The sequence below is a fragment of the Fusarium venenatum genome (genome assembly GCF_020744135.1).
Source record: "Fusarium venenatum strain MPI-CAGE-CH-0201 chromosome Unknown EDB82scaffold_3, whole genome shotgun sequence".
Classification (NCBI taxonomy): Eukaryota; Fungi; Ascomycota; class Sordariomycetes; order Hypocreales; family Nectriaceae; genus Fusarium; species Fusarium venenatum.
In genome coordinates, this window is record NW_027072131.1 from 3,917,680 (window position 1) to 3,933,755 (window position 16,076).

Consider the following 16,076-nt stretch of genomic DNA (forward strand, 5'->3'; position numbering starts at 1 on the left):
CTCGTTTCGTTTCATTCCATTCCCAACGCTCCTCCACCAACATACTCTTCTCCAATACCACCATCAATACTGCCATCGATCAATGCCCTATCGGAAATGAATCTCTAAACAAACACAACCTTCCGTATCAAGATCCCGCTGTTGTCCTCCTCTTAACTTCCGATCTATCCACAGCCCTCGAGCTGACTCGCTGGCGGAACGGTACGGTTTGTCCAGAGAAGGGCGACATCCGATGCTCGATACCCGTTGGGAAATCCAATTAGGGCTTCTTTTCTTACCTCTGGGTCGTAGGGTTGGATTGGTCTGACAAAGACATTGAATCCCACATGGCGCCCCCTTAGATAGAATGTTTTTTGTGCAACAGGTTCAGTGTTGAAAGTCTCGAACCCATCCTTGGCCTTGGTTGTAAGTGTATGGGTTCGAAAGAGATAAAACTCTTTAGCTTCCCTACTTCCTCAAAAAAAACCTATGCAAATCAACTCGAGGCAGGCTATCAACTATGGAACTACTACGGCTGTTTCTGATGCTTCTTCCGATTGATTTCTTACCTTTGGTTTCTGCATTGCCCCATTTCCTAAACCGCAAAGATGATGCAATTATTGCTCCGAAAGTCATGATCATATCAATGGTATGCCCCAGTATCATCTCTCAAAATTGAATCTCTTACACGGCGTGACAGTGGTCCCCTGAAGCGGAAATTTGGCATGATCGTCTTCCAGGCACCCACCTCGGAAACCTATCAGCCAAAGTCATTCACTCTCCCGGCCTCTCCATGTTATTCCCCTGTGTCACTTGCACAGACAATGGCGACATCTGCCATCTTACCGTTGGCGAAGGGGAAGTCAACTCAGCCGCCTCACTCATGGCTCTCGTCCTATCTCCTAAATTTGACCTGAGCAGCACATACTTCCTCATCGCTGGTATAGCCGGTGTCAACCCCAAGTACGGCACACTCGGTACTGTAGCCATTGCTCGCTACGCAGTTCAGGTTGCTCTCCAATATGAGATTGATCCAAGATCTCTCCCTCCCAACTTCCCCACAGGGTATATCTCATACGGTCGTGACCAACCTCACGAGTACCCATTTATCACGTACGGCACCGAAGTGTTCGAACTCAATGCTAAGCTTCAAGAGACTGCTCACAAGCTAGCTTCCAAAGTCGAGCTGGAAGATGCCACTGGACCAAAGGAATACCGCGCGCTATACGGCCGGATGGGCGAGTCGTATAGAAGTGCGTCCCAACCTCCTTCTGTTGTCAAATGTGACACTGCCACGAGCGATGTGTATTATTCGGGCAGCCGACTCTCCGAGTCTTTTGAGAATACCACCCGGGTATGGACAAATGGTACAGGAGTGTACTGCATGACTGCGCAGGAGGATAATGCGGTATTAGAAGTCCTGGTCAGGGCGGCAATCGAGAAGATCGTTGACTTTTCCAGAGTCATGGTTATAAGAACCGGTATACCCTCCCAATATTCATATCCTGAAACATTTTACTGACAGTTCAAGGCTCCAACTTTGATCGTCCTCCTCTCGGCCATTCAGACTTAAACCATCTCACAGCTCAACAAAATGGCTTCGGTATCGCAATAGCCAACATTTTCAATGCCGGTATCGAAATCGTCAAAGGCATCGTTCATGATTGGGACGAAACATTCAAGGACGGCATCACTGCGGAGAACTACGTGGGAGATATCTTTGGCAGTCTAGGTGGCGAGCCGGACTTTGGTTTCGGTAGTTTGACTCTCGGGAAGCGCATAGCAAAGGGTTGCAGGACGAATGATCTAGCCGTAAGGGAGATGGATAGACGGAGGATCTTGACACAAAAGTCACTGAGAAAGGTTTAGAGTTTCTTGCAATATTGGCGGTGCGCTGTCTCTCGTTTCATATCTGGCGTAGATCAATATGAGTTTGGTGTGATGGTCAAATTTACTTTCTATTTCACCTGGCTATATACTCCTAAGAGGCAACAGCCTTTTCTCGTTGCGCTACGTAACGTATATATTCTCTGTATGACCAGTTAGCTTTGCTCGGCTTCAATCCATGGCCAATGCTAAGCTGTCTGGATGCCTCGCTGTGCGCCAGAAGGCACAATTCATTATCATAAATATCACAGCATCGTCTTGTATAATCTCAAAGCTTTTGACGCGGTTCACCACGGCCCTTCTGTCCAGATGTCAGGTTGTCTCTCCACACACAACGTCTCCCACCCAGACGCAACCCACAGCACCGTGAAGTGAAGCACAAGGAGAACTAGGCTCATACCGAGTCCCCATGCGCGTGGTCCACTTGAAAAATAGTCCCCGTGGCCTTGTATCATCATTGGCGAATAGCTTGTTACTTGCGGTAGACCAAGGTCCAGAGCCGCTACGCCGATGAGAGGAATAGCCACGTTCAGCTCTGCCATGAGGGGCCAGCAAGGACGGACGAGGGTTGTCACTTTGATACCAAATAGGCCCAGGCGGATGATGTAACTTAGTAATGGAGAGTGCGAGCCTGCAAGATTCATGAAATGGAGAATAAATATGGTCGCTCTTCGCCTCAATGCGTCAGCTGCTGTGGTGGGTGGTGGCATGAGAAGTGGGGGACTCTGTGAACTTCGCCGCTCGTGCAAATCTGCTGATTCAGATGCGTCGCTGACGCTGACTGCTGGGGTCACAATGGAACTACGACGACTTTCTTGGCTGCGAGAAACGACCATGGAGTGCGAACCACGATGTCGCGATAAGGACTGCCCATGAGGATCAAGCCGAGAACTTTGCCCGCTCTTGGTGGGCGACAAGTCTCTTGCAGTTGATCTAGCCAAAGCACCAAGCTCTTCAAACTTGTCTTGTGTTGATGTCTGGTTACGATGTCGTGGGCCTGCAAAACAGTAAGATCAAAGCGAATTAGAACAATGGATGAAGGTTCTTACCTGGAACTGGGGTGCTCGGGTGAGCAGGTGAGTCTAAGTTTTGGATTCGAGTGGCGATCCCGAGATTTGGTACAGGCTCTTGACTTGAACCATTTTCGAAGCTCATGGACTCGCCCCTCATAGCCTTGAGGACCTCGTTGGCGCTAGGTCTCTCGGCAGGGTCTAGAGACAGCAGTTTCTTTAAAAGTTGATAAAGTCTCGGTGGTAGATCAGGGCGTTCACGACGCTCATCGTGGAAGCCAGTCCAGTGAGTGATCTCTTCTCGGAGCTCATCCACGTCCTCAAGTTCTTCTTGGAGAGCATTCGCATTTTGGTAAGGAAGTCGCCCGAAACACATGAAATACAGGATCATGCCAAGCGCAAAGATATCTGACTTGGTGGTAAAGTTTGCATATCGTCCCGAAGAAGTATCCATCTTGAGAACTTCCGGTGCGCAGTAGGAAATTGTTCCAGTGGTGCCGGAAGACTTGCGAACAACATTTTCCGGTTGGACCTCGCCAAAGTCGCTGATGAGGCAGATTGTTCTGCCGCCCTCGCGGTGCATCAAACAGTTGCTTGGTTTGAGATCGCGATGGATGTAGTTGGCAGCATGAAGGTATGCTACGCCTGAAGTAATGTCCTTGAACAGTGAATAAATTTCCTCAACTGCCAATACGCGATTGCCGTTTACCAAATCCACAGGTGTTTCGAGTTGGCCTTTTGACCTGCGGCGCATCTGCGCTTTGAGTTCTTCTTTGGTCGCCTCACGGGGTGCACCTCCTATGATGTACTGGTGAAGGTCGCCACCATTGCAGTACTGCTGCAGAATGAAAGCGCACGCGACGCTGGGGCCGAAGCGGGTAAGTCGAACGTCTTCCAGCCAGACATGACGGTAAGACACAAGGTTTGGATGGGAAAGCTTCGCAAGTAGTTCGACTTCGATGAGGACCTTCTCAAGCCATGCGTGATCGTCTCCAACGGGCACTCGTTTGCAGGCGAATTGGCCCAAAGCACAACCATCGATTTCGTGTCGCACAAGAAGCACGACACCTTTGCCACCTTTTCCCAAGACCCTTTCCTCGACGAAAAACGTATTGAAGTAATTTGGGCTAAACGCATCGCGTCGTATCCTGCTACCTTCTACTTGCGCAACACCAGGTGCACTCGACACAAACTCGGCCTCCTCAGGAGCTGGAGGCGGCGGTGACGTCTGATGGGTGCCATCGGCTACACCAAGAGAAGGCCCAAATATCCTTCTCACAGGGCTTGGAGGTCCGTCGGTGGATGCATCGTTGTTAGAATTGACAGCGCGGAGCATACGAAAGTAATCGGGATCGACATAGGTTTCTTGGCGGGCGCCAAAGGAACGATCATATCCTCGGTCGGGGGTGTTTTCTGAACGGGTAAGAGGCTGATGGCATGTCGGACAAGTAGAAATGCCTCTGATCTCGAGTCGATGGGACTGGGAATCACGAACGACGATGGCGTTGTGGTGTCGTCTAAGTAAGTACCAGGATTAGCTTGTACTCGAGCTTGCGACAGAGCTAGATGAATGACGTACAGCACAATTTCTCTGCCCTCGTGGGGCTGGTATGGAATTAGCGACATGTCCTCAAAACGGAAACGTCGGATGCTGAAGCCAGCATCGCAGTCATGGTAAGATGATTGCGCGATGAAGTGTTGGTTGTTAGTCTATTTGGAGTTGTTGGTTCGTCAGAGTGGAAATGGAATTGGAATGTAGGAAGTAGAATGTTCTGCGGGGAAGCTTTCTTTAGTGGATCGACGTTATGTTGATCACTGAGGCTCCTCCAGCTGACTGACATGGACAATAATCCCAACCAAACATCAACAACACGTGGCAGGTAACACGATAATTAACATGCAAGCCATATAAGACAAGTATAGATATACATGTGTACTTAAAGTTCAACCAACAAGAGAGTCCTCATTATAACTATTTGTTTGCCTTCATAACTGTTGGTCATGTGTTTCAACCAAGGCACAGCTTTTGTAATTGAGGATTCACAACGTGCACAAAACCACGATATAGTTACAATAGTCACAGTTGGATTTAAGAAACAAGAGAGATAAACAGGAATTTATCCACGTCAAGAGTTTCTAAGAATCCTGCATCATAATACAACTTTGTAGTATTCAAGAATGATTTGGGTTCTCAAGGTCCAGGGTACGCCAGCTCCAAATGCTACGCCTCCTGTTCCTACTCCTGTCCCCACCATCCGCAAGGGTTTCTCAATTACAAACATTGAACCTCTCACCCCAAAACTCCATCATCATGGCAGATCTTCGACAGGCTTGTGATCGCTGCCATAGCAAAAAACTACGATGTACCAAGATCCCAGGCTCAGTAGTCTGCGCTCGCTGTGTCAAAGCTGGAGTTACTTGCCTCTTCAGTCCTCCAGCCCGATCTCTGCGCCATCCTGATGTTGTTCACATGGACTGGAGTATACTTGGTCTAGACCAACCAGTGGCCGAACTTCAGAGCACCGATCTGGATCAACTTATAGCAACACCACCTATTAGCAATCATGCTAACCCGGCCCCATCTGCTCCAATCACTGTAGTATCTCAACTAACTGATCTCATGGTCACATTCGATCGTATGCAGAACAGCTTTCCTGCGTCTTTGACCCAACATCTCACCATACGCGAACTCAACGAGTTTATGAAAGTTTGCGAAATTGATCTCGGGGCATTCCTCGAAGAATTGCTCCAGAATTCCCAAAAGTTAGTCCACTTATACCCTCAAGTCCTCAAACAACTTGAGTCCCAGGACACAACACCCTGCGAGATCCCAGATTGTGTACACAACTCGCAGTTGTTTTCGCATTCTCGACCTCAAGTCTCGATTGACCAGTCGCTTATTCATCTTTTGTTGGCATGCCATCTCAGGCTGCTGGGGTTGTTCGACAACATCGTTACTCATGGACGTATGTGTGCTCATGCAGCTCCCATGCTACCCCCAGAGTGTGAACCGAGACTCGACATACCAGAAATCAAGATCGGTTCATTTGTTGCACCGAAAATTTCTGCTGCATCGATGGTGATAGCAATGGTAATTGAGCTCCAGACAACCCTCAATACCAGAGCGCAGGACTTACACGACGTGATTTCATCAAATGTTGGCCACGATGCGAGGACAGCAAAGATTCTCGACCTGCAGTGTGAGTCCTTGAAAGAGCACGCTTCAAAAACTTGCTCCGATCTCTACTCTCTTCGGGAGAATCTCCAGAAGTTGGGGGTCCTCGGATGAACGGCGATCTGTTTCTCGGCGACTATTTTCTTTTTACCACCAAGGACCACAAAGGTCCATCATTGACCATCGCCCAACTTCAAAGTCGCCGTTCACGAGTCATCCAAATTGGAACCCCACTGCCCCAGTATCTCGCAAACTTGTGTTCAAAAACTAGCAAAGTTGTACGGATACTCTAGAGCTGGAGAGAATACAAGATGATGTCCGAGATATGGAGTCTGGATCTATGGACAACGGTCGATCTGCACATCGCTGAAAAGCAAGTGTCGATCCTGCAGTGCTTCTGGACAATGTTTCTAGAATCATGGGTTTCGTCTTGTTCCTAGCGCCAAGAGTTAATCGGGACTATTTAAGATTGCATATGGGTCAAACCAGTCTATCGATTGTTCTAGCCCTACATCGTTAATCGCGTCCCCCCAGCTCCGCTTATACAGCTGTACCTGGATGTTTGTCGATTCATCTCTAGGCAAGCTCGCTCATTAGAAAATGTTTCCAAGCTGAAACAATCCCATGTCAAGCCACAATTGCGGGCTAGTGCCTATGCCAAGAATGATCAAGAGAGTCAGAAGTAATGGGATAACTTTCCGCTTGTTTATCGCCAAGATGAAGCATGTCCGAGTGTTACGATGTCTCTTGGCATCTGCCCAGATATAAGCCTCGAGCTGAAGTTGAGCCGTGCTCATTATATGACAAGCTCCTGGAGCAAACATTTTGCGGATTTGACATCACAGTCCCAAATAACGATATTTCAACTCGGACGAGTATCCTACGTCATTGAGGTTTCTTTCTACACTACGTCACGATCCGTCAAGATGAATATCAATAGATATTCAATAGTTCCGATCAAAGTCGATCTTGACAGAGGCAGAGGCGTCGCTTGCAAACAGCACTCTCCTTGGTTGAAGCTACGGTAAGCCACGGCGTTTTCCAGCTTTAACTGCAAGAGTCGTTAATAGACTCGGGTCGAACTGGACCCGTTCTTCAGCTGGCGATCTCCTTTTCCTCTTCACATCGAAGAAAGCCCCACCGGGAGCACGTCAACTAGGACATCGGATTGTCGGCATCGGCCAAGGTATTTAGGACATCATTTGTGTTGGTTGGCCGCTTTGAACATGGCCCATATTAACTTAACAAGCTACAGGGGCTGTTGGACATTTGTGGCGTTGAAGATATGCCGCTAAGAAAAATCTGGTCAAGGAGAACAGTTCCGAGTTGGAACTGTTGACATCTCTCGTCGGTATCAAGAGGTGATCTATTGACTGGAAATTTCCTATTGAACCTCATCCTGTATCGCAACCAAAGTTTCACCAAAGACGGCTTATATATCAACTTCAATGTCTCGCTATACCTCCCCTCTGGTCTATTAGAGATCCACCATCCACTCCGACCCTAACGCCCCCATCTTATCTCCCCTTCAGAATGTTTCATCTTATTTCCTGTAGCTTGGCCCGGGCGTTACAAACTCAGTCTTCGTTAAAAAAGCACCCCTGACTATGGCAGGCTATCCGTCATGATACCACTCTACCTGCCCAATGACAACTAAAAAGAGGACCACCACCGCAAGCTATCGATTTACCCAACCCAGGAATGGCGATAGCTTCAGTGCTAAGTCGAACTGCTCTTTTGTTTCCCCTGGCTAACATGAGCTGGGCTCCAGAATTAGAAAACTCCTAAGGATGAACCGTCAGTCACAACGGTGCGGTGTGGCTTTTGCGGTTACTACTGTTGGTCTGGATGAAATACGTCTTGTTAGTAACTTGTCAGTGGCGAAGCGAGGTGGATGAGTCGGTAATTGCCGTCAAGATTCCGTCTGATACTGACTGTATATATGTGAACCGTCTTGTTCCCATCTTGAATCTTGCTTCCTCAGCAGTAACACTTCATTCCTTTTTGCTGTTGCTGTACAATTCCCTTGTCACTCGTTAGACATTTGATACTCCAACTACATTCACACTCTTTTTTCATTGGGCCTATCTATATTCTCACTTACAATCGTTACCATAATAGTCTAATATCCCCTCATTCCAAAATGCCTTCCACAAAGGTCATCACGGCCTTCTTGGCTGCCCTGGCTGTTCCCATGGCCAATGCCGGCAACTGCAAGCCCAGGCCCGTCACTACCACCGACGTAGCTCTGCCTGGCGTCACAACCTCTGGCACAGTTACTGCTATTACATCCGGAACCGAGACTGGTACTCCTACTACAGAGACTTCTGCCGCCACCACCACCGAGGCTGCTTGCTCCAAGTACACTCCTTACGAGGTTCAGCCTGTCGACTGTGGCAAGAAGGGCATTGCTCCCAACTGTGCTGACAAGATCATTGGAACTCCCTCGACTTGTGTAGACTGGTCTGAGTGTGGCAACACCTGCGGCAAGACTCTCGGTTGCAAGTCTTTCTCTGTCAAGGGACGTACTTGCACCCTCTACAAGACAGTCGTCGAGGAGCTCGGCTGGACTGCCAGTGAGGGTTCTGACGCTAGCGAGTTCTACGATCTTGAGCTTTGCTTCACATGTGCTGAGGAGTCCAGCGCTACCTCTGGTACTGAGACTGCCACCGGTGCTCAGACTACCGAGACTGCTGCTGGTGTCCAGACTACCGAGACTGCTGCTGGCACCGAGACCACCGAGACTGCCACCGGTGCTCAGACCACCGAGACTGCTGCTGGTGTCCAGACTACCGAGACTGCCACCGGTGCTCAGACTACCGAGACTGCTGCTGGTGTCCAGACTACCGAGACTGCTGCTGGTACTGAGACTACTGAGGCTGTCATCACTACTACTGAGGCTGCCTCCACCACTGCTGCTGGCTGTACTGCTGCTTACACCACCATCGACAGCGCTCCTATTGAGTCTTGCGCCGTCCAGGGCCGATCTCAGGATGGCTCCCCCATTGCCAGATACCGAATGGTTGAGAGCGCCGACGAATGTGCTACCAAGTGCGCTGACTATGTCAGTGAGGAAAACGCTGAGGAGGTCTGCAGCACCTTCTCTTACCAGGATGATTCTTGGTATTGCGAACTTTACGCCGCTTCGGTGAACGACCTGAACATCGATGATTCTGAGTGCGAAGTGGGCACCCTTTGCCAGGCAGATTCCTCCTTCTATGACCTCCACGCCTGCTATGCTAAGTGCGATGGATACACTGCCCCTACCACCACTGCAGCTGTCACTACCGATGCTACTACTACTGAGGCGGGCACCACTGAGGCTGCTGTCACTACCCATGCTGCTACCACTGATGCTGCTACTACTGATGCTGCTACTACTGAGGCTGTCACCACCGATGCTGCTACTACTGAGGCGGGCACCACTGAGGCTGCTGTCACCACCGATGCCGCTGTCACTACCCATGCTGCTACCACCGATGCTGCTACTACTGAGGCGGGCACCACTGAGGCTGCTGTCACCACCGATGCCGCTACCACCGAGGCCGCCACCACTACTGAGGCCGCCACCACTACTGAGGCTGCCACCACTACTGAGGCCGCCCCTGTTTGCACAAACTACATCCCCAAGCCTGACCGTCCCAGCACTTGCGGCCAGCAAGGCAAGGTCAGCTGCCGTTCTTCTCAGAAGCTCGGCCAGCCCGTCTGGGCCGCCAGTGCCGACAAGTGTGGCAAGATCTGCGGAACCACTGAGGGCTGCAAGACCTTCTCCTTCAAGTACAACGGCTCTCAGTGCCAGCTTTACAGCTCTGCTCTTGACCAGCTCACCTTCACTCCTTGCAACACTGGCGTCAAGTTCTACGACCTTGAGAAGTGCTACACTTGCCAGAACGAGGAGACTCCTGCTCCTCCTGCCACCTGCTCCAAGTATGTTGCCGACTTTGGCAGCTGCGGCAGCAACACCCACTGTGGTACTCGAGGCTCCATCTGTGAGGAGGTGCTCATCCCCAACGTTGGCGATGCCTCATGCCTTGAGAACTGTGCTAAGAGCTGCATCAACTTCGGCGCTGAGTGCGTGTATTTCAGCTACAAGCCTGCTACCCCCTGGGGTAATGCCAAGTGCAAGCTGTACAAGTCTGGCAAGATTACCAAGAACAAGAACTCCATCATCAAGTTCTACCAGCAGCCTTGCTTCAAGTGCCAGAACCCTCCTGTCTTGTAAGCGGAGCATGAGCGTGAACAGTCACTTAAGTGACGAATATTTCGCGATAGGTCTAGAAAAACCCTTTTTTCATTTTTCGATGGCTACGCGATTTCGAGGGGGATTTTGTTAAATAGCATTTTACGTAATTATTTTCAGCTACATACCTTTAGACATGAATATATGATCTGGACAACCACTATCTTGTCCCTGATCGAAATATTGTGATTTCCAGATTTTAGAATGCTATAGAGGAGTAATCAATAGAGTTGAGATGTATAATGTCGTTCATGTATCATGGCATAACCTTACAAGTATCTTTTCTGCATCATGACGCCGTTTTGACAGCCGTGAGGCTTGAATATTCTCGTCTCGCACTATATCGATATCGTACATGTTTGATTACACTGATACACAACCTCATCAGATAACCACATGAGACTATACTTGTGCCGCGAGAACTTTCATCTTTAAGCAAAAAAAGGGCTGCTTACTTTTTTGTCCCAAGATGAAAGTTCTCGCCGCATAAGTACAATCTCATGTGCTTATTTAGAACTGGCAACTTTGTTCTGCCGTCCTAGATGAGGCGCAAGTCCACTATTCGGGCTTCTGTCTCCTTGAGAACCATTTTAGTCCCTCGAGAGCTCTTCACCATGTTGTTCTCGCTTTTCTATTTGCTCCCTCTCCTCCTTCTCCTTCTCCTTGTTGATCTTGGCCTGCCTCCACGGAGGAACCTTGGGTTCTCTTTTCATAACCACTGAACCTGTTAGCATAACATCCCAACCATCGCATGGCTGGGTAACTTACGTCTTTGGAAAAGATCATAACTAGTAACCAGGAAAATTGGCATTCCAACCATAAACTTGAGCCAATTCCTCTCGAGCTGTTTATACCTCCTCTTATAGTCCTCCTTCTTTTTCTTTTCCTCCTCCTCTTTCGTCAACTCCTTCTTTTCGTCTTCTTCTGCCTGCCTGCTTTTCCCCCTCTCTTCTCTGATTCTGTCTAGTCGTCTTTGTCTCGCTTCTCGTAGTTGCTCCTCTCTGTTCCTGGCTAAACTGGCCGACTTTTCTTGTAATCGTTGCTGAAGCACGGCAGATTGCTCTGATGTCGTGGGAGTCACACGCAATTTCGTAGGCTTTTCGCTAGGTGCAGAGTCTTGCGTGTTGGGAATTTTGGCGCGACGATTTGTTGGTCTTGTTGAGAAAGCGCATGTTGGCAGGGATCGTATATTACAGCGAGCGGAAGGGCATTCGAGACGGAATGATGGTGGATGGGCTAAGGAGGCCACCCTACCTGGCGTAATGCGTAAAGACATTATAATAACGCTGCAGATAGAACGAGGGACTCGGGTATAATTACTGAATATCGGAATGTTATAGTTGCGGAGGGTTGGCTTGAAGATTCACTCAAGTGGGAAAAGATGGTAAGTTCTTATCGATAAGAAAGACACTATCTGGACCTTCACGTCGCTGAGTTTCTGTCAGTTATTAGACAGTCCTCAAGGTGTTAGAAGCATTGGCCGCGAGGGGCATAAGAGACGAACTTCGTAGGTTAGTTTATGCTACTTAGATTAGAATTCTTGGGCTGCTTGTTGTTGTCTCCTAAAGCTTCAAGGCCAACTTATCCGGTGCCCATTTGATAGTCAACAATTATACAATCAAGCGTCTAACTTTGATAGATTTTTCAATGCTAATTGGCGTACTGCCAGAATATTTTAATTATACAATTACTGTCTTCCCAAACGCCTTTTGCATTCATCCACCATATACACACCCCAATATCTGTTCAGTCTTGTACTACCTGTAATCAATCATCATCAGTGTATCGAGGACCGGTAGCTGCAGGAGTCTCTGGTGGACCGTAACTTGCTCCAGGAGTAGGAGCAGCATAGTAGCCAGGCGTGGGAGCACCAGCAGCAGGAGTAGGTGCCGAATCTGCTCCCCATCCGCCTTGCCAGCCACCAGGCGTTGGTGCACTGATAGCAGCAGGCGTAGGCGCCGAGTAAGCACCAGGTGTAGGAGCGTTCATGGCACCAGGAGTTGGGGCACCGAGTGCGCCGCCGGGAGTAGGGGCGTCGTACGAGTTGGGACCCCATGAATCACCGCCACTGGCTCCTGGAGTTGGCGCAGTAACTCCCCAAGCAGGTGTCTTAGATCCCGAGCCCCAGCTGTCGCCTCCACCGTAAGCTGGTGTGCGTGATCCAGCGCCAAACGCATCACCTGGAGCAGGTGTTCTTCCACCAGCCTGCCAAGCTGGCGTGCGCCCACCAGACCCGTAAGCCGTACGGCTGCCGTCGTATGGGTTGACAGTTCGCGAGCCATCTGCCCATGCAGGTGTTCGAGCGCCAGACATATCTTGGGCTTTCCAAGCAGGTGTTCTTCCACTTGCAGCAGGTGCTATGCCGTGTTAATAATATGAAATCAATCCGGTGATAAATAAACTTACTGCGCGATCCCCAGGCAGGCACTCTGTCAGAGTTACCACCTGCCATAGGTGTGCGGGAGCCGCTCTGCCATCCTGGCACACGGTCGCCGCCGCCACGTCCAGCACCACCGCCATAACCACCGCGACCTCCTCGGCTGGCGATATCGATGGTAGCACCAGTCATCCTGTTCTTGAAGGCTAAACTATCCTTGGGCACTGTGATCGTCTTGCTCTTCGTATGAAGCTCGACACGAGCATGAGTGTCTGTAGTGTCTTTCACAATACCTAGAAGACCTTTGTAGGCTCCCTTTTTGATAACGACGGTCTGTTCGATTGCCTTATCTCGTCCAAAAGACCTGGGTTGTTGCAAGGGCTTGTTCTCACTTCCGTTCTTGTGAAGCTTGAGGGCTGGGTTCATGGCTGTCAAATCAGGACCGGTAGATGCGGCAGTATTGACGCGGCCACCCTTGGCAGCAATAGTGTTGACCATGTTGGCCTTAGTAACAAAGACACCGGCATGTTCCTTGTTGTCGTTGGAGTGTAGGAAGATGTACGAACGGTGAATGTGGATGATCTTGCCCTGGCGCTGCTGACCAGTATACTCCTTGACAACATCTTCCAGACGAATTTCAGAGCCATGTCGATCAACGGCAACGGCCGTCTTTCGCTTTGGAATTTTGTTAGAAATCTGCGATGGCATAACCTGGCGAGGAGTTCCAAACTGATCAAGGACAACAAGCGACTCGCGATCAACCTTGACAACACAACCCACAGTCGTAGGATCAAGCTGCACAAGATCGTGTAGTGAGTACTGGCCTAGTGAGCCTTGACCACCGATATCACTGGCTTCGCGCAGATCTTTGCTAAACACGGTGACCTCTGAGTTTGTCTGATCTGTCAAGAGTGTAACCTTGTCGTCCTTGATGTTGACAACCATTCCGACCTCATCTCTAAACTTGCTACCGCCAATGACCTTGACATGGTCACCGACATTGAAGCGCTTGCGAAGAGCTCTGATGGGGACATCAATCTCCTGTCCGACGAGTTCACCTCCAGTGACAGTAATCGAAACCACATCGGAGTGAACACGCATGGCCTTTCCAACAACACCCTTCTGTTCACCGGTGTAGACCTCGACAACATCACCAGGGAGGTACGTAGCCAGTGCGTTGCTGTCTTTGAGACTGTGTGCCAGCGCCTTGAGATCGAGGTTCTCTGTTCCATCCTCAGCCCCTGAAGCGAATCTGGTGACCTCCTCGAGAGATGGGTTTACGTCAGTGACGGTAAGCTGTTGGATCTTGATATCCCTGACTTGGAATCCATTCTCGAATTCCTCGTTGTTGTATGTCCATGTGCCGGTGGAAGGGTTTCCTTGGATAGCACGGGGGTTACGCTTTCGAGCCTCGATCTCGCTGAATAGTCGCTGAGGTGGCTTGGGGCCATTGCCGAAGGGTCGCTTGCGCTTACCATCGGCGGACAAGGCATCGTCTCGTAAGCCATAGTCCAATCTGGGAATGAAGCGAACACGAGCTTCCAGGCCGTTCTCAGTAACATCAATGACTTGAGCCAGATCACCATTGTGCTTCGGGGGTTTTCGAAGACGGACCCAAGCACCCGGCTCCAGAGTAGGGGTTTTAGTGATACGGAACAGCTCGGGCATGTCCTTAATGTCGACAAGAATCATCTTGGAATGAGGATAAACGTTCATCATGCTGTCAAGTCCCTTGAGAATGTCGGTTTGACGTCGAGCTTCAACGTAGACAAAACCCTTCATGACGGATTCGATACCTCCGCGTTCAAACGCAGCAGTGATGGCGAGTTCGTCCTTGGTACCCGCTCGCTCTTCGATGCGCTTCATGATAGAGAAGACGACTTCTCGTTCCTTTCCTTCTTTACATCGGACAGCCCAGATGCTGGGATCATCCACACTGGGGAGGAGCAGTCGCTTAGGAACCACAGATACGTCTCTGAAGCCTTTGCCAGAGCGTCTGTTACCGTATCGTTGTCGCAGAATCTCTGCTTGTTTCTCGGCATCCATGCTAGAGTCCATGTCCCTGCGGCGATCGAGTTCACGATGTCGTCGGTCATCGTCGATACCGGTTTCCGCGATGTCGTCAGGGTGATCGTTGGTGATGAAGTCTCCTATCTCTTCACCCAGCATCTCGTCGTCTTCGCCTTCGTCTTCATCATCGACCTCGGCTTCGATATCGAAGAAATTGGCACCTCGTTCCTTTCTGCGCTTTCTGCGATGGCCCTAAAAGGAGTCAGCACCAACCAAGGCAAACCAAGCAACAAACGCGCCGGGATAGACTAGAGTCCCCTTACCTGTTGAATGTCCTCATCTTCTTCATCTTCTTCTTCTTCGTCTTCCTCGTCATCATCGCCGCGACGTCTGCCAGTATCTTCCTCCTCGTCCTCTTCCTCTTCTTCCTCCTCATCATCATCGTCGGCATGTCGCGATTTGGACGGTCGCTCATCTTCGTCATCATCATCGTCGCGAGGCGCAGGACTGCTTCCACGCTTCACTTTTTGATTGTTGCCATCTTGCTCTTCATCGGATAGATCGGCGGGTGCAGGGTTGAAATCTTCCTCGTCCTCAGAATCGTCGAAGCGCGAAGGGTCGTGAGAAGACATGTCGGCGAGGGAGTCGCGACACGTAACGTGTCTTTGGTGATTGTCTGGGCGTTTGTCGCTCGAATATGAAAGAAAGAAAGAAAGAATAAGTAGCAGCGATGTAAGAAGGGAATATTAAAGGATATTTTGATGGATGACAAAGATGAACAATGAAAGAAAGTCAAAGCAACACCGAGTAATGTTAGAGCTCCAGACGGCAAAATGCCGGACCTTGTGCAGTGCACTATTTCTTGAATAGTGGGTCACTAATTGTGCACGATACGTGCATTTAGAACTTGAATTAACAAATGACTTAACACATTGAACTCTGATACTTTTTACTGAAAGTTTAACCTTTTTTAACACGCCTGAAATTAATTAGCTTCCACAGTAGGAATTTCCTTCACGAATGAAACTTAATCACCGCACGCTGAAACTATGCGCTTAGCAACAACTGAAGAGATGAACGGGTACTGATAAAGCAACTATATAACACATTATCTATCACTACCAAACCCCTAAGATGAAAGTACCGTCTCTTGTTGCGCGTTGACAAACTCCTATCAATGATGTGCAACGGTTCAGTTTAGAAATAGTTAGCATGTTTTCTCATCATCTATATCTACTCCAACGCTAGCCTCTCATAAAATATGCGTTCTATACTCCCCCCTTCCCTACCCGCCAGGCTTTTGAGATCTCATAACCCACGCCTTATCGTAGCAATGACACAGACTGTTTTCCAAACTCTTCCGCCTTTCATAACTCGAGTTATCTGCCTTCGGCGGGA

At 49.5% G+C, this 16,076-nt stretch overlaps 6 protein-coding genes across 6 annotated transcripts; 3 read left to right on the forward strand and 3 right to left on the reverse strand.

Annotated features, from left to right (window-relative positions):
- Positions 1 to 503: 503 nt before the first annotated feature.
- EDB82DRAFT_506794 (purine nucleoside permease-domain-containing protein) lies at positions 504 to 1,927 on the forward strand. The gene is made up of 3 exons (XM_025727594.2): positions 504 to 628; positions 680 to 1,460; positions 1,511 to 1,927. Exons 1-3 carry the CDS (start codon positions 524 to 526, stop codon positions 1,846 to 1,848), a joined length of 1,224 nt encoding a protein of 407 aa, XP_025582045.2. The 5' UTR covers positions 504 to 523; the 3' UTR covers positions 1,849 to 1,927.
- EDB82DRAFT_506795 (kinase-like domain-containing protein) lies at positions 1,916 to 4,670 on the reverse strand. The gene is made up of 3 exons (XM_025727595.2): positions 4,456 to 4,670; positions 2,916 to 4,393; positions 1,916 to 2,863 (listed from the first exon to the last, which is right to left on the reverse strand). Exons 1-3 carry the CDS (start codon positions 4,500 to 4,502, stop codon positions 2,154 to 2,156), a joined length of 2,235 nt encoding a protein of 744 aa, XP_025582046.2. The 5' UTR covers positions 4,503 to 4,670; the 3' UTR covers positions 1,916 to 2,153.
- A 517-nt stretch (positions 4,671 to 5,187) lies between these two features.
- EDB82DRAFT_527053 (uncharacterized protein) lies at positions 5,188 to 6,165 on the forward strand (the record flags this gene model as incomplete). The annotated part of the gene is made up of 1 exon (XM_025727596.2): positions 5,188 to 6,165. The coding sequence occupies one exon, from the start codon at positions 5,188 to 5,190 to the stop codon at positions 6,163 to 6,165; it is 978 nt and encodes a 325-aa protein (XP_025582047.2).
- Positions 6,166 to 8,194: 2,029 nt separating this feature from the next.
- EDB82DRAFT_527054 (uncharacterized protein) lies at positions 8,195 to 10,273 on the forward strand (the record flags this gene model as incomplete). Its single annotated transcript, XM_025727598.2, has 1 exon — positions 8,195 to 10,273. One exon carries the CDS (start codon positions 8,195 to 8,197, stop codon positions 10,271 to 10,273), a length of 2,079 nt encoding a protein of 692 aa, XP_025582049.2.
- Positions 10,274 to 10,504: 231 nt separating this feature from the next.
- On the reverse strand, positions 10,505 to 11,684 carry EDB82DRAFT_244811 (uncharacterized protein). The gene is made up of 3 exons (XM_065607298.1): positions 11,060 to 11,684; positions 10,747 to 11,009; positions 10,505 to 10,659 (listed from the first exon to the last, which is right to left on the reverse strand). Exons 1-2 carry the CDS (start codon positions 11,565 to 11,567, stop codon positions 10,882 to 10,884), a joined length of 636 nt encoding a protein of 211 aa, XP_065463998.1. The 5' UTR covers positions 11,568 to 11,684; the 3' UTR covers positions 10,505 to 10,659; positions 10,747 to 10,881.
- Positions 11,685 to 11,848: 164 nt separating this feature from the next.
- Positions 11,849 to 15,490, reverse strand: EDB82DRAFT_506801 (transcription elongation factor SPT5). The gene is made up of 3 exons (XM_025727601.2): positions 15,002 to 15,490; positions 12,698 to 14,930; positions 11,849 to 12,648 (listed from the first exon to the last, which is right to left on the reverse strand). The coding sequence occupies exons 1-3, from the start codon at positions 15,308 to 15,310 to the stop codon at positions 12,059 to 12,061; spliced, it is 3,132 nt and encodes a 1,043-aa protein (XP_025582051.1). The 5' UTR covers positions 15,311 to 15,490; the 3' UTR covers positions 11,849 to 12,058.
- Positions 15,491 to 16,076: the final 586 nt, after the last annotated feature.

Excerpts from the sequence above, each read along its gene's own strand:
- EDB82DRAFT_244811 (XM_065607298.1), bottom strand. The coding sequence starts at position 11,567 with ATGTCTTTACGCATTACGCCAGGTAGGGTGGCCTCCTTAGCCCATCCA. Across the intron at positions 11,010-11,059 it reads TTATGATCTTTTCCAAAGAC|TGGTTATGAAAAGAGAACCC; the intron begins GTAAGTTACCCA and ends TAACAGGTTCAG.
- EDB82DRAFT_506794 (XM_025727594.2), top strand. The coding sequence starts at position 524 with ATGCTTCTTCCGATTGATTTCTTACCTTTGGTTTCTGCATTGCCCCAT. Across the intron at positions 629-679 it reads AAGTCATGATCATATCAATG|TGGTCCCCTGAAGCGGAAAT; the intron begins GTATGCCCCAGT and ends ACGGCGTGACAG. Across the intron at positions 1,461-1,510 it reads AGTCATGGTTATAAGAACCG|GCTCCAACTTTGATCGTCCT; the intron begins GTATACCCTCCC and ends TGACAGTTCAAG.
- EDB82DRAFT_506801 (XM_025727601.2), bottom strand. The coding sequence starts at position 15,310 with ATGTCTTCTCACGACCCTTCGCGCTTCGACGATTCTGAGGACGAGGAA. Across the intron at positions 14,931-15,001 it reads AAGATGAGGACATTCAACAG|GGCCATCGCAGAAAGCGCAG; the intron begins GTAAGGGGACTC and ends GACTCCTTTTAG. Across the intron at positions 12,649-12,697 it reads GCCTGCCTGGGGATCGCGCA|CACCTGCTGCAAGTGGAAGA; the intron begins GTAAGTTTATTT and ends AACACGGCATAG.
- EDB82DRAFT_506795 (XM_025727595.2), bottom strand. The coding sequence starts at position 4,502 with ATGTCGCTAATTCCATACCAGCCCCACGAGGGCAGAGAAATTGTGCT. Across the intron at positions 4,394-4,455 it reads GAGGGCAGAGAAATTGTGCT|ACGACACCACAACGCCATCG; the intron begins GTACGTCATTCA and ends GTACTTACTTAG. Across the intron at positions 2,864-2,915 it reads CCCGAGCACCCCAGTTCCAG|GCCCACGACATCGTAACCAG; the intron begins GTAAGAACCTTC and ends ACTGTTTTGCAG.